Source organism: Crinia signifera, chromosome 8 (genome assembly GCF_055691185.1).
Source record: "Crinia signifera chromosome 8, ASM5569118v1, whole genome shotgun sequence".
Lineage (NCBI taxonomy): Eukaryota > Metazoa > Chordata > Amphibia > Anura > Myobatrachidae > Crinia > Crinia signifera.
In genome coordinates this window covers 162,772,306-162,796,199 of record NC_139224.1, presented here as the reverse complement: position 1 = coordinate 162,796,199, position 23,894 = coordinate 162,772,306, and the positions used below count along the sequence as shown (strand labels likewise).

The following is a 23,894-nucleotide window of genomic DNA, read 5'->3' as shown; positions in this document are numbered from 1 at the left end:
CACCTCCCTGCAATCAATCATCTATCTATAAGTTATATATCTATCCATCCATCATCTATAAGTTAGATCTATCTCACAGTGTAAAAGATTCAGGGTTATTTAAGAGTTTTATAGAATAGAATAACTTTGGTGTAGTGTCCTATATCTATATTTATTTATTATTTATTTAGTAACAAGTTCTTACAGAGAATATTTAAACCCTCACATTAGTCCCTGCCCCAGAGGAGCTTACAATCTATATTCCCTACCACATGTACGCGCACACACAGACATTCTAGGGTTAATTTTGTTAGGAGACAAATAACCTGGATTGTGGGAGTAAACCGGAGTACCCGGAGAAAACCCACGCAAGTATGGGGAGAATATGCAAACTCCGCACAGTTAGGGCCATGGTGGGTACCGAACCTATGACCTCAGCGCTGTGAGGCAGTAATGCTAACCACTACACCATCCGTACTGGGGTGTAATAGATGTATTATGGCCAGGGGTCAGGACATGTTGGGGTGTAGTGTCCTATGTCTGTATACGGTGTAATAGATGTATTATGGCCGGCGGTCAGGACATGTTGGGGTGTAGTGTCCTATGTCTGTATAGGGTGTAATAGATGTATTATGGTCAGTACACAGGACATGTTGGGGTGTAGTGTCCTATGTCTGTATAGGGTGTAATAGATGTATTATGGCCGGCGGTCAGGACATGTTGGGGTGTAGTGTCCTATGTCTGTATAGGGTGTAATAGATGTATTATGGGCAGCGGTCAGGTCATGTTGGGGGTGTAGTGTCCTATGTCTGTATACTGTGTAATAGATGTATTATGGCCAGTGGTCAGGACATGTTGGGGTGTAGCGTCCTATGTCTGTATAGGGTGTAATAGATGTATTATGGCCAGTGGTCAGGTCATGTTGGGGTGTAGTGTCCTATGTCTGTATAGGGTGTAATAGATGTATTATGGCCGGTGGTCAGGACATGTTGGGGTGTAGTCCCCTATGTCTGTATAGGGTGTGATAGATGTATTATGGCCAGTGGTCAGGTCATGTTGGGGGGTGTAGTGTCCTATGTCTGTATACTGTGTAATAGATGTATTATGGCCAGACGTCAGGACATGTTGGGGTGTAGTGTCCTGTGGCTGTATAGGGTGTGATAGATGTATTATGGCCAGTGGTTCAGGACATGTTGGGGTGTAGTGTCCTATGTCTGTATAGGGTGTGATAGATGTATTATGGCCAGTGGTCAGGACATGTTGGGGTGTAGTGTCCTATGTCTGTATACTGTGTAATAGATGTATTATGGGCAGACGTCAGGACATGTTGGGGAGTAGTGTCCTATGTCTGTATAGGGTGTAATAGATGTATTATGGCCAGTGGTCAGGTCATGTATTATAGCCATATTGGTGGGTGTAGTGTTGTGTGTCTTTGAAGAATACTCAGCACACAAATTCTTCTGGGTCCATAAATAGCAAACAGCCCATTTTCAGTTGTCACAGAGCTTGCCCTCTTCCGTTTCTCACAATGATGATTGTCCCGGCATACAGTCCTTTAATTACACAGTACAAAAAACACAAAGTAATTTATTAGTCCAGGTTAATATTCAGAATCGACTTTCACCAGAATCGACTTTATCACGCGGAGTGCTACAGAACTTCCTTTGAACCTGTTTCGTTATTAATCCTTCTTTGTTTTTCTTAAAAAAAAAAAAAAAAACTTTTATTTCCTTCCCATGAAAAAAGCTCCTTGGAACACTCTGGAGTCCTAAGAATTAGTCGTCTATTATGAACCGCAGGCCCGCTGGCAGCGCTCAGAGCGACTCCAACATTTCACCAGTTAAAAATCTTTGGGGTTCAAGTTCAGGATACAGAGCGCTTGAAAGGCTGATGGGTAAAAACAATGAGTCTTTTCAAGGGGACAGCAGTGCTCTGGTCTGAATGCAAAGCCATTTCTTTTGAGGAGTGCACTCGGAATGTGCAAAAAAACAGGAGTGTACGATTTCTCTACACACAAACATTGGATTTTATTTGGACTCGATTTGATTTTATTCAGTGGAAAATCCATCGGGGGATAAAAAAAAAAAAAACCTTCAGAAGTTCTGGTGTTTTTGTAAGAGGCAGGTACAAGTATCCTGAATGGTCCTAAATTACTTGTAAATTGATCTCTCCCCACATGGAGGGAAGTGGCATCTGGAGATCAGATTTAAATTGGATTAAAATATTTTCTTCTGCTTCTAGGCCAGATTTCGCTTCCTTGGCAGCACTCTGGGTAAACGCGTGTTGACCTGGACTGTCTGTTTTTGGACTTTAAAGTGTAGTTTAAGGAATTATTTTTTTTGTGGGTTTTTTAAGATGTTCTAAGGAATACATGAATGCATCGTTTGCCATACATGGTCTACTAACAGGACAGGTTTTAAGGATTTCCTTGTCTGAGCACAAAATGGTAAAATCAAAATGACTGAGATACAATACAAATTAATTTCTCTGTGGTCAATCATGGCTATCCTGAACACCTGCACTGTTAAGGCCCATACACACTGGGCGAGTTTGAGCTGAAAGCCGCTCAAAACAGCACGTTTGAGCAGCTTTCAGCTTAAATCCACCCAGTGTGTACGGCCCGGCGGTGAGTGCTGCTGCGCGCTCCCGCATCATCGCCGGGAAAGCCGTTCATCTGCTGCGCTGCACTATGCAAAGCCGTCCACTCCCCACTGACAGCGCCGGGCAGGGAGAAACCCACTTAATGTGTATGCACTGAGTGGCTTGCCCCTCAGCGATGACAGCGGTCATCGATGTCCATACACGCTGGGCATAATCGCCCAGTGTGTTTGGACCTTTAAGGTAACTAGAGAAGTGGGTTTGAGGAGGACATTTATCAAAACTTGGAAAAAGATACAGGGCAAAAAGTCAGCTTTTAAAATTGTCGACACATGAAAAGGTCGACATGAATTTCTCAAGTTTTTTGTTGTTTATGTCAACCTCTGTCAACATGAACTCCGAAAGGAAAAAAAAAAACATGGACAATTCATGTCAACCTTTCTCCATTGTCATATCAACCTATTGCTTGTGTTTACTTTTTGTCAATGTCAGCCTTTTAACCATGTCCACCTTTTTCCTGTCGATAGCGGTTGGACTATTGACTGTCGATCTAGACACTGTTGACCTAACGGAACCAGAGAGAGATAAAGCACCAACCAATTAATCAACTCCTGTCATTTTTCAAAAGCAGCCTGTAAAATGAGAGAATCTGATTGGCTGGTACTTTATTTCTCTGATAAATTCCCCCTCAGGCTTTCCGGCTTCCTCGTATTGATTATCATTGCCCCTAAATAGATTAAACTCAGATCTCTCCTGAACAATGAGACGTTTATGGAAGCAGCAGTTCGCCAATAGATCTTCATGGCAATTCATTTGTTAGTACTGTAGTTAATAAGTAACTCGCTAACTAGCGACTGGTAATTATGAACCAGCTGCCCCTCAGATAATATTTTCCTAACCGCTGGGAATTTTCAGGTTCAACGCTTCCAGCAATTGAGTTTAGTAGATATATAACTCTCCGGAACCTGGTCATTACCCTACACGGAACACCGGGCTGTACTTAAACATAAACAAAGTGGGGATGTTGCCAATAGCAACTAATCAGCTTCTATTATTTTGTCATACGCCACTTGGCTGCATACTGTCTATTTACTCTTTATCAGTCTTCAGATCAGGAGTGGGCAATAAGCAGTCCAGCAGCTGCTGATGCACTACACATCCCAGCATGCCCTGCCTTCAGCACAGTCCCCTGTCCTTCAGCACAGTCCCCTGTCGCTAATGCGCCTTTCCCACTGGTGTCCTGCATGCATGCGTTAACATAGGAAAAGGGGGTCTCCAGAGAGGTGCTGCAGCACAGTTAAGAACTCAAACAGGGGTGGCACAGCAACTGCCACCAACTGCCATTCCAAACGGACTCCCTGGCAGTGGGTGTGTGACTGCGTTATTTGAATTTTGGACTGTGCCAAATACTGCCCACTAGTGTTTGTGCTGGATGCGTGCCTATCTATCAACAAGCTCTTGCCGGGTCACACGTTTCGGTAGGAGGCTGCCACAGCGAAGAGCTGGGCTTGGCAGAGGCTTGATAAATAGGCCCCATAGGGCCAGTGTATCAGTCTTCAAATAGTGATAAACAGCCAGCCCCCAAATGTCACATCACAGACTGGGTTAAAAAATGGCAGTTGGGAGTTGATTGGCTGATTGTTTATCACTCTCCACTTTTTGAAGCTTGATACACCTGGCCCTTAGTATGATGTATCTAGTTACTGTACAGCGCCATGGCATGTGCTGGTGCTATAGGCATAAGACGATCCGTGGGATGTTCTGCATCTACTCCATTTTCTCACATCCCTCACTTGGGCCACACGTCATCGCCGCTGCCGCCGCCATGCACCAGCACCCGCGCCCGCGCCCAGTGATAATGTGTCTGGCTGCTGCCCGGTTCTGCAGCTTTCCCACCGAAGCTGCCATCAGAAGACAATGTAGAGACAATCTGTCAGCACTTGTTTATCTGCAGCCCCTGCTTACAGATCAGACAGCAGCTCTTTCTGTAGGGGCTCTCAGGCGTTAGTGATTAGATGGTGCCAGCCCAAGACGCGGGGTTCTAGAGGATAAACAGAGGCTGGAAGGAATGCATTTCATCTAGAGGACGCGTACAGTGCGCAGCCGGAACAGTAACAAGGGAAAGCGAATGAAGTTGCAGCCGGTGCATATTTATTAATACTTATTATATTATTAGCACATTTACGTCATATATACATTTATTACTTTGTTATTCTACATCTCAGTTACGCACAGAAAATAAAAGCCAGGGACTGGTTGCTGATAGCAACATCCAATATTCAATAGAACGCCCATCTTAGTAAATTTACTCCCATGAGTGGCCAAAAAGTGTGGCAGGTACACTTGCCCTCTCTTGGCCACTGTAGATCTGCCGGCAGGTGTCCCTGCGTCCTCTGAATAGCACGGAACCCTAGCGACAGGCCCACAGCACTCCCAAAAAACGGGTTTCCTGGGTACATTCTAAAACAGGCATGTCCTAACTATGGCTCTCCAGCTGCTGTGAAACTACAAGTCCCATCATGCCTTGCCACAGTTTTGCTATAAGGGAATGCTAAAACTATGGCAAGGCATGCTGGGATGTGTAGTTTCACAACAGCTGGAGGGCCGCAGTTTGGACATGCCTGTTCTAAAGGTAGGCCAGTTGCCAGCCAGAAGCGCAGAGAGAACCGCATAAAGGGCCTAATTCGGACCGGATCGCACAGCTACGAATTAGAAGCTTAGGCGATTAGCAATAGACTGCACATGCGTGACGGCCTGTAGTACGTATGCTCGAGTCCATCCTGCGATAAAAATCCTGCTCCTTTTTTTTAATGCTCAGTTATATAATTGCAATATTGCATAATGACATAGATAAGACAGCGGGTAGAGCGCAAACATTTGGGAAGCCGCCAGCCGTGCAGCTGTGACCGCCTGCGCCCATCCATGGGTATCCCGCTGCCATGTAATTGCGTAATGACACAGTCACAGCCCCACTTACACTCCTGATTAAATTGTTTTCCAAGCAGCCTTGATGATTGCACTCCCCCTCCCCCTTAATGATGCGTTGGCCGGAAAGCCACATACAATTACCATCCCCTCAGTCCGCCGCCGAGTTCTTGTTCCCATTAGGGGGCGTTTGAAGCTTTCTTGTCTTGCAGAGTTTTGAGAAATGAACTTATTGAAGCCGGCCCATCTCCCCGCTCATGGGGATGTTCCAGGCTGATTAATTAGGGCTTTCGGAGGCGCGGTGACTCATGCGGCCCATGTTTATTCATAAAAAAGTCTTCATTACCTGAATGCCCCTTATGTGCTTTAAATGAGGGCCCTGGAACATAACCACCTGTCTGTCTGGGCACGCATGTGTCCGCGTGCCGTTGCATGACTGTACGTATGCACCTGCCCTGGATCCAGTTTCGTGTAATCACCCGTTTTAATAACTTTTTGGTACAGGCGGGTTTAACATTTAGTAAAACATCACATCATACCCACAGTAATAATGTTACAGCTTTGTGTTCTCCTGGTTTTACCACCTTAGCCCGACCACATGCTGGCGGGTTCATTAGCTGCTTGGTGACTGTTGTGTAGTTATGTGCCAGCGGAAGGGAAGATTAGATTGTAAGCTTTGTGGCACTGATTGAACATTTAAAGGTTCTACAGAGCTGCAGAATATGTTGGTATTATGGGTTTGATGCAGACTGATTTTCATGACCCGGCGATAAGGTATACGCCGCCCGGACAGAGAGAAATCCGCCCTGTGCCAGCCTGCGAATTGCGTAGCTCGGTCTGGGAAAAGTAGCTGGATCCGGGGTCACCTGCAAAACCGCTCACAAGCTGACCATCAAATGATTTTCCCAGTTTGTGCAGCCAGTCTGTGCTTAGCCTGGGACTTACGCGGCGGCTGCCATAGAAACAGGCTGATGGGAGGCGGAGCTGATGTCACACACCCACCTCCAAACTGGGTATGCCTGCGTCTTGACACTCCCAGTACGCTGTCTTCCTGTCAATCACCTTGCGAAGGCCAGCGATTTAAAAGACCTTGCGCATGCATAGTATGGGCTGTACGCTTGCGCAATCTATAGATGATCGCCCGGACAGCTAATTCCCAGACATGCGATCAGGTCTGAATTAGGCCGCATATTCGTAAAAGCGTGATACATTCCTGTCCTCAATGCATGAAATCCACTTGTAAATTGAGTAATCAGAGGACTCTTTGTTGGCGCACAAAGCCGGGGAGAGCGCTGTCTTCCATCTTGAGCTCTCGTCAAGTCCATTTTCTCAGCGCGCTGCAAGATAGCGGAGCATTGTTACCGGGTCTTCAAGAGGACATTGGGACTGATCAATCTGTCTTTTTTTTTTATTTTTATATAAAAGAACAGTATACATATTGTTTAGGGTATGTGGAGAGTGACAGTTTTTTTTTCTGCCTGCTTTGCCGTTTAACCTGTTTGCTCCTGGTGCGGATTTAATAGCCTGCATGGTTTAACGTGCAGGCCGAGCACAATGCTTCCTTCATAGACAGAGCTTTTGTCTGTGTGAAAGTAAGAGAGCGGTGAATGGAGGTCAGTGGCTGAGCCACCATCGTAGTGAAATCCCTCCCGTGGGAATTGAAAGGCTTCCCTTGTTACCATGGGATCCTCACAAACCTGCGTGCCATTGGACAAAGGCGGGGGATTTAGCCCGGCCGAATTCCTATTCAAGCCAGGTGATTAAGCAAATGCAGCATAATTAGTCAGGGCATGAATCCCGTATTCACTATGAGGGAGCAGTTTGGATGCTCCTCACGTTAAGCGATCGCATAAGAGGAATATGGAGATTGTCATGAACTCCGCTCGGGGGAAGATTTCTAAAAGCTAGGACAGATAGAATGCAGAGAGAGATAAAGTAAAGACCAGTCAGCTTCTAAGTGTTACGGGCTATGGATCAGACTCAGAGAAGCAAAAAAGTCAATAATTGTGCCTGGAACAAACCATTTTGCTACGCGGAGGGGAGCAAATACAGTTATATTGTTTCTGTGCAGAGTAAATACTAGCTGCTTTTGCATGTAGCGCACAGATATTAGACAGCTTTATTTTGAAAACGGCAATTTAAATTTCCGTGTGAACACACCCCGCATCTAATACCCCTTTTCCACTAGCAGAAATAACCCGGGATTTTGCATGAGGACACGCAACAGCACAGGTTTTTTGCTAGTGGAAATGCAAATCCCGGGTCCAGGGGCAGTGTGAACCGGTAAGCCAGGGTCGATGTGACGCAGATCCCGTTCACTGCAAAACAAAAGCCGCCACCTAGAGATGCTCTCATCTCCTAGCGCCGCTCTGGCCCCGCCTCCCGATGATGTCACTAGTGGGAAAGGGTTTGCAAGCCGGGTCGCACCAAGGTACAAAATCCCGGGTGCGACCCCGCTTGTATAGTTGAAAAGGGATATCACTCTCTCTGCACATGTTACATCTGCCCCCCCTGCAGTGCACATGGTTTTGCCCATTTGAATTCTTTTATGCTTTGCTAACAAAACAGCATCAGATACAATGTTTAAAAATGACAGTTAAGTGCATTTTTTTTTTATTTATGAGCGCATTTTGAGGGAAAAAGGTGATTGGTGAGACTGGGACATGACTCGCCGATAGGGCTTTTAGGCGCGACAGAAGCCCCAGTATAAAAACGCACTTGTATCTGTCGTATATAAAGTTGTTTATCTGTAAAAGTTTCAGACGCTTAGGAAATCTGCAGCTGGGATCGTAGGGGCAAATGTTGTCTTATACCCAACAGACTTCCTGCAGCCAATCACACTGGACGTTTCTACGCTCAGCCTCTTTTGGCCAATGGAAAGTCCCCTGCCTCATGTGGGTAGACACAAAAGTTTTTCCGGGTTATCAATCAGGAATTTTTTCAAGGTCTGGAAACCCTGCACCGAATACTCCGGAAAACAGGCGCGCGCCGTAAATTCAGCGCCACCGTAAAAGCCTACTTCAGTTTGAGAGTACATCTAAAGTACATCTATCGACATAGGAAATACCTTCAAATACCTTTTCTTCCCAAAAAACTAATTAGCGGACTTTGTAGAGGCATGCCAAATATTTCCTCTTTCCCTTTAAACTACTAAGGTTCCAGTCCTTGTATTTTGATAGACATTCATACACTTGTGCTGTTTATGCAGGTGGCAGATGTCTACCCTGAAGAAGGGGGCTCCACGTCTACAATAGGAACATTGACTGAGTTGGCCGTGTAAGTTTGGCTTGTACAGATACATAAATCTGGTTCTTTACTATAACATCCTGGGGTTCGGTTTAATCGTAATTCTGCATTAACCAGTCATTCATAAAGCGAGTTTCCTTACTGACCGGCGTAAAACTCGTGTTTACAATTGTCGGGTTTCACCAGACTCAGAGATGTCAATATAGCTACGGAAATCGACCATTAAAGATGTCTGGCACAGTTGGATGCAGCCCGCAATGGCGTAATGTGACTATTCAGACTGTTAAATATGTTCCTTTTTTTTCATTGCAATAATTTCTTTGCTGTAACTTGGACCTGTCACCAGAAACTCACATTTATTCATTTAAAATCCAATATATATATATATATATATATATATTCATATAGCTATCTACAGATGTGTCTACGTACATCCCTTTTCTTCCGACTCTCTAGCGCCTTTTTTGTGACTTTCTTACAGCGGGCTCGCTGCATTTGCGGCGAACCGCACCATTTTAGGGAGTTGCTGAGGATTTCCCCAGAGGGGGTTTGATGGTGAGGATGGCTTGTTTTTGGCGATCCTCGCTGAAAATAAGAGATCCTCGCCACACAAACTCCATTGCCGGTGGCATGGAATATTGCCCTATACAATTTGGGCCCTATTTCACCCGATTCCAGCTAAGAAACCGGGTGTAATTGTCCCAAATCGCATGTGTATGACATCTGGTCCAATCAGAAGCGCGGTGCTGTGCGCACCGTCCGAAGATGGAGGTCAGACGTGCTGCACATAAGATAAATTGTATGTACATACGATCAGGTCCGTAGGTGTGTGCAAGTGGTACCCTTTGTGGCGCCATATCAATTGTAATAATAATAATGACGAACTGCATTTGAGAGCTGACATTCCTCGAGGTTTTAAACATTAAATGCACTTAGCGGGTCCTTTACATACACATTGAATGTTTTCATAGATTGATGTTTTTTTTTAATAGTTTATACCAATGGAAGGGGCAAAGAGCTGGGCAGGAAGTGAGCGCAGCAGACAAACCACTCCCCTAAACCACTGAAAAACCGAGGTTGTATTTGTAGTTGTCTTGGTTTCTTTTAAGTAACTTGTACATACTTTTACGCTAAGAGACGGGCCTATGTGGAATGCCAAGGCTATTTAAGATGAAAAGCACAAATATAGGCGGTTTTAGAATAAATATATGAACACGTTAATTGGGCCCACAAATCATTTTATATATATGTGTAACTGCTGTTTAATAACACTGTCAGGGTGGTAGCCGAACAGAGGATATCTACGGAGGTGTTGTACACAGACATCGTTTCTTCATAAACGAAACAGCTTCAAAAGGGTCCCTAGCAGAAAATAAGACATTGAGTTCCAGTCGCTCTGGCTGGGAGCCAGTTTCAATAATCCGAACGTATATTACAAACCGAATGAGGTTTACACGTACCCCAAGACCAGTAGCCCTTAGCTGCTTAAAATAGCAACCGTGGCATATGCGTGAAATCATAATATTTACTGTGCAAGTCTAACTCCAGTATCACATACCAGGGGCACGCTTCTATACAAGTCGCCAACCTCTACTAATAACCGCCCCCCCCCCCCCATAACCCCCCCCCCCCCCCCTTTTACAGACACTGGCCTGGTTCCCAAAATTAAACTGCTACCAAATATTAGAGGGAAGTTTCCAAGCTCCGTCTTCAACCCGCGGAACTTTGTAATCCGAAGATTAGTCTAAATAAAGTTTGTGGCACCAATAACCTGTCTCTTTGGCGGTCAATAAATAGTCCCTTGTTGAAGACGAGCTCCCCGTTACCATTTAAAGAAGGGTAGAATGTAAAGGACGCTCTGCAACTTTGTTTTAAAAGTGGTGCGATGGAATATGTCTGTTCAATACAAACGAATTACGAAGACAGTACAAAAAGCTCAAGTGGCAAAGCACAGCAAGTCAATTGTTTCACGTTAAAGTTTGAAAATACTTTTCTGCGTTGGAAGTCTACAACACAGGATAGGTAACTACAGATGATAGACAGTGATTAACAGCCAAAATCGATACTGTTATAGAAAGTAATGTAAATGTTTTGTTCGGCAAGATATACGATCAGATTTCAGCCATAGATCCCACCTTCCTATCCGTCCATTCCTAGGAATTGCTTATAGTATGACTCTACCCCCGCTGGCATTTTTTTTTCTTCTGGTTGTAGTAAAAGAATCTCTGAGGTTACTCGGTATTGGATTAAACACATCCCACTCTGACCACAAGTTTTACTCAAAACCCAAGACCATTATGACATCTAAATTTGCGGAAAAACCCACGGCAGCCTAAAAACGATAACTGACCGGTGCGGCCGGGATCTCCGACAGCCACGTGCATCACTCTGTGGGGTCAGTAAAAAAAGTTGAAGTAAGGATTCTTGGAGGAACATCTGAAAACACTTAACCTCTTCTATCGTCGGCCCTTCCAGTAACAAACAGATTAAATATGCTTTCCCCTGTCATATGGGCAAACTTTGTCACATGCTGCCGCCTTCCAGAGATTAAGTGGTTAACATTCCAGCGAGCTGCGCTACGTGTAGCAACATGTGTTTTACAGATCTGTCATGTGCAAGTCATTTGCAGGAGAGCACACACGTTAGATGATAGTAACGACACTAAGCCACGTAAGTGCCGTGGCACAGACGCTAGATGACTTGTTTTTCTTTACTAAGCTAATTTCACTGGTTGGATTAAGTCAAGGTGTAGAGAAAAAGTCGCGTCCGCGGAGTCCTGTATTGTTGACGGCGTAAAATTGAGCTGTGTGCTAATAAAAAGGCCGTCAAAATGACGGCTTCTGCAATGTACTTTCACTTTGAGCTGTGACAGTTTTTACTTTCACTTTGAGCTGTGACAGTTTTTACTTTCACTTTGAGCGGTGGCAGTTTTTACTTTCGCTTTGAGCTGTGACCGTTTTTACGTTCACTTTGAGCTGTGACAGTTTTTACGTTCACTTTGAGCTGTGACAGTTTTTAGTCCACAAACTCTCCACCTCTCTCCATATCCAGCAAGTTTGAAACAGATCAGCGTCCATGCAAAAATTGCTCAAACTTTCTGTTCTGACATCTTTTAGCACACAAAGGAGTAATTTTGACTGTTGAGTGGCCTCTAGTGGTCAGTGGCGGTATTTCACCTCATAGAGGTGAGGAGCAGTTAGCCTTTTATATAAATGGACTTTATAAGACATTTCACTGTGTTGATATAAGGGCTGGAAGGACGGTCTGTCCGCAACTGGTGGGGATCAATGGTTGACAGGCACAAAGGTTAACACATGAAAAGGTCGACATGAGGTTTTTTTTTCGTGTTTTTATGTCAATTTAGAGATTTGAGCATGTGGACTCCCAATTAGGGAACCATGTACCCTAGCTTGACTCGATTGCTTTAGCTCACCCTACTGTTCCCATTTGTAGCCCATGTGAATGGTAAAGTATGAAAAAGTAAAAAAATGTAAATTAAAAAATCATGAAAAACTCATGTTATGCACCAACCATTACCCCGTTGATCTTTTGCTTGTGTCAATCTATTGTCAATGTTGACCCAATACATGTCGACCAATAGAGGGCGGCCTGTTTGCCGATACCAAAAGTTCAGATCCCGTCTGCAACATACTGTAAAGATTTTATTGTATTCATTTTGCGATGTGTCAGAGGAGTAGACCCTTCTTCACTCTCTACCTTATTCAGAATGTTATGCTTTGTTTTCATTCTTGTTTAAAACATTTGTCATTATTTTCTTTTGAACTTTATGGTAAAATGTTTGACATTTAAACTGAAGCTGAATAAGGACGGAGCTATTACACTTACTAACCAATAAGAAGCTGCCACATCATACATTGACAGTATTGCCGTTGATCGTGTTGGCGCGACTTCATAGTTTATTGCACTGAAAGGCCATATAGAATAGTCATTTTGGAGTACAGCTCATAACTCTGGCTACAGAGGAGTCCCAAATGCAGGATTAAAATTAACGAGCCCAACGGCATAAAGGCTTAGTAAGCAAGAATGCATTGTACCATTTCATTTGATTCATTTTATAGGTGCTTAAATGGAAATTGGTTATAGAATTCAGCAGTAGTATGGCCATCCTGCAAGTCAGTAACATTTTGCTGGTCACTGTTGGTTGCATTATCATATTACAGTTAATCCACCCCTTATGATGCAGACTCTGCTCATTTGCATTTGATGAAACGCGTAAGAAATGCTTTAAAGTAACATAGAAACATAAAAGGACAGGGCATATAGAAATCACTTGGCCTTTCTAGTCTGGGCTCTTCAAAAGCACATCACAAATGCCCAGAAACGCGTTATTTTCACACGTTTTTCCCTTTGTTCCAGCAAATAGGTTAGAAGAGGCCCTTAATATTATATTATTTATTAGTAATAAAAGAAAATATGTCATTAATGTTAATATGAATCACAACCCACACTGTATAGTTGCATGTAGGTACCATAATAGCAAGGAAGCAAGACATCCTGGCATTAATAACCGTGTACATTGTAACCGTGACATTTTACCATTTTATCCTGACAGCTATCGCACCGGCAATAGTGATGAACTGTACGTCTGTAATCTTGCCCTACCAGCGGGGCTTTTTCTGCAGTGACGAAAGCATCAGATATCAGTATCAGAAAAGCACTATATCTGTAAAACTGCTCCTAACATTGGGGGTATTGGTGACGCTGGTCTCTGTAAGTGAAATGTAGAACAGCGCGGAGCCTACACTGAGCCCATGCCAGCTTCTAAATGTAACGATGAAATCTGTGCAGGTTGCAGGAGGGCGCGCACTGACACCTGGCACTTACTGTTCCAGGCGCCATCTTACGCCCCAATACGGAAATCCTTGTTACAGCCAGAAGGTGCGGCATTGTCCCGGACGGCCCGTCCTGTGCTTTGGTGTTTTATCGCACATGCATTACCCTGTGCATTGACCATGTTTTCTTCTTGTCTCTTTTTCTCTCTCTCGCTCTTTCGCTAGCTGGCCTTCCTTTCATGATAATTGAATCTAATAAAATCCAACCGTATCACCGGGGGTTTTACTGTGACGATGAAAGTATCAAGTATCCCAGCAAATCTGGAGAGACAATTAATGATATTATGCTGTCAGTTGTTGGCATTATCATTTCCATCCTTGCTGTAAGTGCACAACCTGTCAATGACAAGAATTCTCTTCTGTTTTTTTTTTTTTTTTCTGTTGTCTTCCAAAAATGTCTGCAACATGAGCCAGAATGTAGGCACACAATAAAATTGGTGAATAGCGATTTATAAAGACGCCCACCGTGCCTCTGGCTCGCACAAGAGCTTGCAGCTTAGATGCACGTATAAGCTCAACATAGTCCCACTACAAGATACAGGGGGAGATGCATCAAGACTTAATTTGGTGGGAAAGTGGAGAAGTTGCCCAGATGCAACCAACCAGCTCCCAACTGTCATGTTAAAGATTGTAGTCGATAAACGACAGAAGCTTTGAGTAACTGTACATTATCGTTCTCCACGGCTCGATACATCTCCCCCACAATTCTTCCCTCAATAGGGATTTTTAAGCAACAGTCCTGATTTTTCGGGTTGTGTTCTGCATTTCTGGAAGCAATTACTGTTATTTTGGTTTTATGTTTATCTGTTTTTAATTACCGCTGATTATTCTGCATTATCTGCTTTCGCATCGGTGTTGGGATTTTGCCTTCTCTTCCATATGTTTATGAATCCTGGGATCGGGGGCCCTCTCCACAACCCTTTCCTTGCCTCTCTCAAAGACTGTATTTCTGGGTAGAAATGTTTGCATTTACTATATGTGACCTGTTGTATTTGTCCTTAACATGTATTTTCAGTTTTAAGTTAAAGTTTACAGTATCTTGATTTCAGAACTTTTTCTGTCCTATATTTGTATATTATCTATGTGTTAGGCCAGTGGTTGCAATGCACGGTCCTCAAGGCACCCCAGCAGTCCAGGTTTTCAGCATATCCCTGCTTAGCCGTAGTTTGATTAGACATCTGTTCACAAGCAAGGATAGATCTAAAACGTGGTCTGTTGGGGTGCCGCGAGAACCACATTTGGGAACCATTGTACTAGGCGTTACTAGGCACCATCCCAACTCCCATCTTAGTTATTTTACCACAAAGAGGGCCAGATTCTCTAAGCTTCAAAAGTGATAAAATGGAGAGTGATAAACAGCCAGCCAATCAGCTCCTACCTGCCATGTCACAGACTGTGTTTGAAAAATGTCAAACAGGTGCTGATTGGCTGGCTGTTTATCAGTCTCCATTTTATCACTTTTGAAGCTTAGGAAATCTGGCCCACAGTTCGATCACAGCCCACAGTTCGATCCGAATTTAATCGGTATTGGATAGAAGAGGAATCACACGTGTGTGCACCCTTATGAAAGTTGACAAACATTAGTTTTGACCACTAAAAGTCGACAGAGCTTTAGCTCAACGCATGAAAAAAGTTGACATGGCTAAAGTTGACGCAATCCAAAAGTCGACACAAGCATTAGGTCGACAGTCCAAAGGTCGACATAAGTTTTTACACCCCCCCCCCCCCCCATAGAACAGTTTATACTAATTGCCACCTAACCCCCATCTGTGAAGAATCAGGGTCTTCACTTGCACCCGATGTCCAGCACAAAATATCTGTTATTTTCTGATCTGTTTTCTTACCAAAATAGAAAACACTCCACAGTGGTCAATTAGTGGAGACTTCATTTTCCAATTAATTCTTTGCAGCTTGCTACATCTGTGTTATCATTAAGACCACCAACACAGGCAGTGCCAGATAGGGGAAGGACGATGGGGGTCTGAGAGAATACAAACACAAGGTGGATCAACAACCTTTACTAATAAAAATATTTAAAGGTCCCTCGCTCAGTCAGTACCGCTGGGATTGTAGGTGCCACGTGGATGCTGAATCTCAGTCTTCCGGGCTTTATTGCATTATAGACCAGACCATTTGTATATTACATAAATAACAATTAACATGTACACGTTACACGTTTTTCTATTAATTCATTTTTTTTTCATTGTACCTGTATTGTCACCATGTATTAAAGGCAGCTATTTTGTAGGCTGAACCCCCTATTAGCTAATACATTACTAGTGGTATCACTGAGGCACACTGTACCTCATGCCTCAGTCTTGTCACTAGTAGCTAGTAAAACGGATATTGATTCAGGCCATATTAGGGCAGCCTACATCTACACCAGTATATGGCTATGTGGGCAAGAAATTAATTCAAGGGGATACACTGAAAACATTTGCAATAATGACACTTTTACAGATTAAAATACTAAGCTTTGGACGGTAATAAAGTAGAGAGAGATAAACTACCAACCAATCAGCTTCTTACTGCCATGTTACAGGCTACGTTTTAAAAAGGACAGGAGCTAATAGGCCGGCAGTTTATCTCTCTCTACTGTATCGCTCTCCAAGGCTTAGCGCATCTGCCTCACATTATGATACAGAAATAGCTTTCATTCTAGCACCCTGCATCTTTCATAATCTGTGCAGTTCCTTTTCCCTGCTAGGGAGGTCACACTCTGCTGTGCTGCTTTTAGCACAGGTCTGGTCTGTATACTAGTGCTGAAATACAGCCCATACTGTGCTAGAATCACCACAGCAAAGGGCGACACCACAGGCAGGGAAGAGGAACTGCACAGGGTTTGGAAAGATGCATGGTGCTAGAATGAATCCCAGTTGTTAAAGGAATTCCCCAAATTTACAGATACCCCCCCAACATGTAGTCACACAAGCAAAGCCCCATGCCCAGAATCTACATACGTGTTGCTATAAGACTTCATAATGTGCCCAGCAGCCAGCCGCATGTGGACAACATGAGTTCCCATACTTGCAGCCTTCATTTGATCCGGCCTAGTCATCCTTCCTCCCCTACCAAGACAAACACAACAAGGATAATAAATACGGCATCCTCTAATCTTCAGGGTTTCATAAACAGAAGAGTCGCTCCGCGCATATACAGTGTTATCACTCTTTCCCTAGCGCTGTAGACCGCGCGATGCCTCTGTAGTTTACATGCAGCGACATGAGCACCAACAAACAAATAGGAAATGTTTTACATCCCTGTATAAATAATGCTCTTTTCATGGACAGCTTCCAGCCTGTAGTCCAGTGGAAAGCCATTGCGTGACCTGAAGCAATTTACGAGTAGTCTTTGGACGCCACTTTACAGCCTGATTTTAATTATTTGCCCTTCCAAACTAATAACACACAGCCTGAGCGTAATAGGTACATTTACTCAAGCTTCTAAAAATGAAAATAGATGTTCCCGTAGCAACCAGATTAGGTTTATCATTTCTTTATGGCATCCTAGAAAATAATAGAATCTGATTGGTTGCAATTCGCAACATCTCCTTTTTTCATTTTTAGACGTTTTATTATTTTTCCCCCATAGACTTGATTTATGGAGAGAATATTGATGAATTGCCCATTCAAGCACCCATTGAAATAATGGGTTCCTCGCCAGTTTCAGCACTGCCGCATTACTACGGAAAATAACCGATGACCGGTTTATCAAGGTTTACGGCATTCATGTGCAAATAAGACTTACCGGATGGAAAACTTTCAATGGGTCTGAGAATAAGCCCGCTCTATTATTTCCTCAGCGGTTACAATTCTGATATCTCAATTAAAAGTCTGGAAGAGCTAAAACGTGTTATCATTGTATTATTCCCCTGCGTAGTGGGAATCACGGTTCATGGGTGATTGAATACTCTGAATGAACATTACTTTGTTACAGGTTGCGTTAACCTACATGGGCGCTTGTATTTTGAAGTAATCCCCAAGGAACTGAATTCAATCTCGGTTGTCGCCATGGCAAACAGGACACAGGGCCTATATGATCTCACTAATACTGCCATAAAGGGGGCTATTCAGTTCTGTGGGGTTGGATGGAGCTTCCAGTGTCATGGAACAACCATGGACCTCACAGGTTTTACCTCACACCTCATTGAGGCGCGAAGTAGGCCTGAGTCACATGTTTAGCCATATATCGCCATTAAACATCACCCGGAATTGAATTGCCTCCAAAGAGTTTATCATGCACAGAAGCATCTATCATATAATAAAAGTAATACAAGGGTTTGCCTTGCTAAATATACACTAGGACATCTAGGTAGCTGCGGCAACAAAGTTACTGCTTCAGGAAAAGCTTTCCCCATAGTGCTCGTCAATGATATAGTACCCAAATACAGGAGTCATATTTTTACATTAGACCAGTACATAAAAAGCCCATGACCTCCAAGACTATAGGCTTCCTGCTGACTATGTGGCCCTTGTGATTGTTAAGGGGCCCCTTTGAATATATATACTATATATACAGATTTCGCCTGAGGTAGCCTTAAATTGTCCCTCTCAGATACACACACACAAGTGAACCAATTATGAACTGAACCAATATCCATCGTTCACTAGGTCTGGGGTAGCCAACTCCAGTCCTCGAAAGCTACCAACAGTGCATGTTTTCCAGGTCTCCTCACAGAATCACAAGTGAGTTAATTACATACCCTCCAACATGACCCATTCCATTAGGTACAAAATGGTCTGTTGCTGGACTTCCCTGCCAGTGGCAGTTGCAGATGTGAGGCTGCAGCACAGTCCAATGTTCAAAAAGGGGAGCCACACCTACTGCCGCTCCAAACATCACTGTCCTGGACTCACTGACTGTTGATATGACCCCCCTCTTTGAATTTTGGACTGAGCTGGAGCCCCACCTGTGTAACTGCCACTGGTAAGGAAGTCCAGGACCCGAACATTTTGTACCTAATGGAATGGGTCATGTTGGGGGGTATGTAATTAGCTCCACCTGTGGATCTTTTAAAATGTGTCAGTGAGTAATGAGTGCACCTGTGCAGCAGCTAGGTTGTCTGGAAAATGTGAACTGTTGGTAGCTATCGAGGACTGGAGTTGGCTACCACTGCACTAGGCCGTGTCATTGCCGAGACATGAGGCACAGGGGCATGAGGTACAGAGGCATACTCACAGAAGAGTCTGCCATTTTGGTATCTGAACCAAGTTGTCTACATGTTCTGTCAATAGCTAGCCTTTCTGTAACTAACGTCCCTATTTTCTGCAGATCATACTGGGGGAATTCTTCCGGATCTATTACTTGAAAGCGAAGTCTCATTCGTTCATCCGAAACCCCTACGTCGCCGCCCTGTACAAACAGGTGGGATGCTTCCTATTTGGCTGTGCCATAAGCCAGTCCTTCACGGACATTGCCAAAGTCTCCATTGGCCGACTGCGACCCCATTTCCTGGACATCTGCGACCCGGATTACACGCGCATTAACTGCACCGCTGGAGTCTATATCGAGGAATACACTTGTCGCGGCTCGCCCAGCAAAGTCACCGAAGCAAGGTACCATTTACCCACATTGCGTTCTCCTGTCTATTCCTAGGTGGGGAGATAGATAACAACCACTCAGCTACTAACTGTCATTTTACAGGCTGTGTTTGATAAATGTCAGTAGCTGATTGGTTGGTACTTAAAGGTCTGAAGTTGAACTTTGCAATGTATAGGATTGTGTAACAGTGAGTCGTGTGTTCCGCTCCCCGATCAGAGCCATTATCTCCATGTTATCCTGTAGAGATCCTTGTTTCCAGTGTTATCTGATTTGATTAATATGCCTTCATTGTATACTTGTACACGCTACACTTATTGATTTATGGCATGATAAGGATGTGAGTCAGAGTTTGCGCAATCTGATGAATGCCATTAAAAGTCCATGACATACATTTTCTTATCTTATTTATCTTTTCATTTCCAGAAAGTCATTTTTCTCTGGCCACGCCTCCTTCTCCATGTATACCATGCTGTATTTGGTGGTAAGTTTGATTTAACGTCATATAAATCAGTGTGTATTTACAGTCACGATGTTGCTTCGTTTGCCGTGCGTTCGAGTCAAACCACCCCTGCGTCTGAGATTTGTTCGCACAGACTAGCAGATCGATGCTTGGTAGTAGAAATGTAAAGGGGCGTTCTGAAACGGGGAGTGGCCTAACAAAAAATGGGGTGTGGCCTCTTTTGAAATCTTGATTACATCACTCCGGGGGCATGTCCAGCATCCCCAGAAATGCTGAGCCCTCCCATATCTGTGTGCTGGACACAGTTGTATCCATAGTGCAGATTGGTTGTTGTAAAGGTGATGAAAATACACAAACCCGGACGGGAGGTGCAATTGTGTCCAATGAGAGGAGGTGATCTACGCCGTATCCAAAGGTAGCAAAACCCAGGGGACTGTACTGAGTATGAGTTGCAATAGGGCATGTAGAAAACCAGTAAGTAAAAGGAATATGGGTCATTGAGTTGCTCCAATGTAGGTTGACATACTGTACATTGGGTCAACACCGTTCGGTGGACAGGCCATAGGTCGACACAGTGAATTTTTTGGGGAGTGTATCAACTTGCATCGACATGAGATATGTGTACTGCATGGCGCGCCTGTTTATTCTCCCTCCACGCCCTAGTAAATGGTAGGGTATGAAAAAACGCTTTAAAAAAAAACATGTCGACCTTTCATAGGTTATACACCTAAGGGTGTCGACTCGATGTGTGTTGATCGAATATAGGTCAACCCAACGACCCTCTTCCAGTAAAAGCCATGTAAAAAGTGGAAAACCCTAATAAGAACGTGTTGTAATATCACGGTTACAGTGTACCCAGTCTTCTGTGGAGATTTGGTGACAGACTTATATTTATGAGGCATAAGGTCTGGAATAGGATTTAAGAGGACCGATCCCTGCTTTGCCGTAAAATATTACCTGTTGCAGCAGGTGTTAGAGGGGGAGGCGGTGGTGGATTTCCTCAGCGGCAGGTCTGCTGGTCGTTCTACTCGTTCCCTGCTCCGATGCTATGAAAACATTTTAGTCCTAAGCTGCTCTGACTCCGCCATCATTCCTTCTGTTTGTGCTCTAGCTGTTTTCCTAAGCGCCTTCCCCCAACATTAATAAAACAGAAGTCACCCTATTTCTGTTACTGAATGAAAGTTTTGTTTTGTTAATATAATAAAAAAAAAAAAATCATTTTAATTTTATTTCAAATGAAACAGCGAAATTCTACTAATAGGAACTTTGGCAAAGTTTTCTTTTTTCAACAAAAAATATACATTTATGGGGTACTTATAGTGCACAGATATGATTCAACTCATAAAATATAAACTTCTATAATAGAAGAAAGTGGTCTACAAGTATAACGATTTATTTTGAATCGTGCCTCAACATCATGGGTCCTCAAACTGCGGCCCTCCAGATGTTGTGAAACTACAAATCCCAGCATGCCTTGCCACAGGTTTGCTATTAGAGAATGCTAAAACTATGGCAAGGCATGCTGGGATGTGTAATATCACAACAGCTGGAGGGCCACAGTTTGGACATGCGTGATCTAGACCATGGGTCCTCAAACTGCGGCCCTCCAGATGTTGTGAAACTACAAATCCCAGCATGCCTTGCCACAGTTTTGCTATAAGGGTGTGTTAAAACTGTGGCAAGGCATGCTGGGACTTGTAGTTTCACAACATCTGGAGGGCCGTAGTTTGAGGACCCATGCTCAACATCATTGAGGCACGAGGCACAACAGTTTAGCAATTCACTAGTGACTAGTGATATTATTGAGGAACAATGGACCTTATTGTGGTCCACACCGGTGATGTCAACTGCCCGCCCCCTGTAGCCGCGTCACTGCCACCTTACCATGGGAACGCCCAGCGGTTTCAGGGAAACAGCCCATGAAACTCTGGCCAAGTCCATTCACCGCCACCCCACCTCCTCTGCCCACACTGGTGGGTGTGAATGGGATGACGAACTTGCAGTTCGCCGTGCCCCTACGCACCCGGCATCTGCACATGCTCAGAAATGCGCATAGGCCAAACATTTGTCCCCCGTGCAAAATGCGCGGGGGATCGAGCGGACCAGAATAATGTCCAATGCACAGTAATTTTAGCGTTTCACTAGGCACCAGTGACATCACTGAATCAGTTTAACGATTCACAGGAAGCAGTGACATCACTGAGGCACGAGACACTGAAATGTAATAATTCACTAGGAAACCTGTGAAAACACAGAGGAATATGCGGCGCTGCAGTGTAACAATGTACCACGAACCAGTGAAATCAATGAGTCACGGGGCACTGATTCCTGGGAAATTGCTAGGCTGCCTGCACAACCATGGCTGGGAGCAACAGGTACCCTGCGAAAATAATATTTGGCTCCTAATCTGGAGCCTTATAGTATGTACGTCAGATAGAGTTTAATGAGGCACCGCTGAGTGTTTGTAACCAATCAGAGCGCTTGGCAGCGACTGTGTGAGCTTGGAAGATGTTCAGGTTTTTAATTTGGGAATATTGACACAACAAAACCTGTCCGACCGGAAATGCGGTTGTGTCACTTGGCGCAGAGGAGCCCGGGAGTAATGAAAACAAGCCTGGCACTGGGAAAACCTCGCTTGTTTGTTACGTTAGCGCCATTGTTTATGGACAGTGGGAGACAAGAGCAGGCGTTTGGACGTTTCTCATAACAGATGATCTTGTTGAGCTACACGCGGAGCCTTGAAATCGGCCTCGTAATTAATATATAATGAGTCATTCACTGCACAGAGGCAATATTGTCCCGGGCATTCACCTGGTTAAAACAAACATAGGATTCTCAGGTCATCGGCCGGGAACGCGCTCTCCGCCTCTCCCTTCCAACAGTAAATGTATTTTTCAGCAAGTCTAAAGTTACCTGCGGATAACACAGCGTAAATTGTAGGATGAACAATATTTTCTGTATTATGTCTGAACAGTTGGCGCAGTGTTCACACTCTGTAGGATCACTGACACACCGGCTGTGTGACAGCCTCTGAAGGAACATTAATTCTGGGATTCAGGGACGCTCTGTGGCAGGCGGCTGTCCCAGCCGGCCCTAATGTCGACAGTTGCAACGCTGTTTCGTAACAGCATAACATTACACTGCCGCGTCTGACCCGGCAGTAATAGAGCTCACCTGTGACCTGATTCCACTGCGGACCATGTGGTCGTCCGATTAATCGACAGGATTGCCTATATTCGTAGCCCACGGATCGGGAATGATTCAGGCTCATAGACCTCTATGTCTACTCTGTGTCCAGGCATGGCTGCGTATAACGGTCCTTATTCAGATCTGATCGCAGTACAAATTTGTTCTCAAAATGGGCAAAACCATGTGCACTGCAGGTGGGGCAGATGTAACATGGGCAGAGAGAGTTAGATTTTGGTGAGTTATTTTGTTTCTGTGCAGGGTAAATACTGGCTGCTTTATTTTTACACCAAATTAGATTTCAGTTTCAACACACCCCACCCATATTTAACTCTCTCTGCACATGTTACATCTACCCCACCTGCAGTGCACATGGTTTTGCCCATTTGGAGAACAAATTTGTACTGCGATCAGATCTGATTAAGGTCCAACGTCTTTAGGTCTGAGTTAGAACATAACACGTTTGTCGGGAGTCAAAAGGCAAAGCCATTTATGAATTTACCGGTGTGCAAGTGCCTCAATGGGAAGACAGGGATTAGATGTGTGGAAATATAAGTAACAGAGAGATAGAATTAATAATTCAGCAGCAGCCAATGGCTTCTCCATCTGTTCAGCCATGTGTCGCATTGTCTGTGCATCAATGGAGAGTGATAAACCTCCAACCAATCAGATCCTACCTGTCATTTTTCAAACTCCGCCTGTGACATGGCAGCTAGTAGCTGATTGGCTGGTGATTTATCACTCTACATTTTATCACCTTTCAAGCTTAGTACATCTGCTCTTTTGTGAGATATTGAAAAATATATATTGGCCTGGTATAAACTATTGTAGCAGTTAGAGCGGGTACCGCATTGTTAACGATTGCATATGTTCTAACATATGCGATCATTAACGCAAGGGACAGCTCTTGCGATAAGACCCAGGAGTCCGTCTGCGCCTGCACAGAGTGCCGGAGACGGCTGCAGGGCATGCTGGGAGGGATCCGTGACAGATTCCTCATACAGCGCTGCGGTAAGAAGCACATAGGCTTCTGCAGGGAATCTACAGCTTTTGCTGGCGAATCCCTCCACAGCGCTGACACTGTGGAGGGGGGTTAGAGAATACAG

General features: G+C 44.2%; 1 protein-coding gene across 2 annotated transcripts in view; it reads left to right on the top strand.

Moving 5' to 3' along the window:
- The window catches only part of PLPP3 (phospholipid phosphatase 3), a 46,882-nt gene that overhangs the window by 9,381 nt on the left and 13,607 nt on the right, over positions 1 to 23,894 (top strand). Inside the window, exons 2-4 of one of the 2 annotated variants that reach the window (XM_083157591.1) lie at positions 13,322 to 13,479; positions 18,873 to 19,156; positions 19,566 to 19,623. In XM_083157591.1, coding sequence (XP_083013717.1) covers positions 13,322 to 13,479; positions 18,873 to 19,156; positions 19,566 to 19,623 — 500 coding nt within the window. Of the gene's footprint in view, positions 1 to 13,321; positions 13,480 to 13,766; positions 13,925 to 18,872; positions 19,157 to 19,565; positions 19,624 to 23,894 lie in introns of both variants that reach the window. The other variant, XM_083157590.1, reaches the window with a different exon arrangement.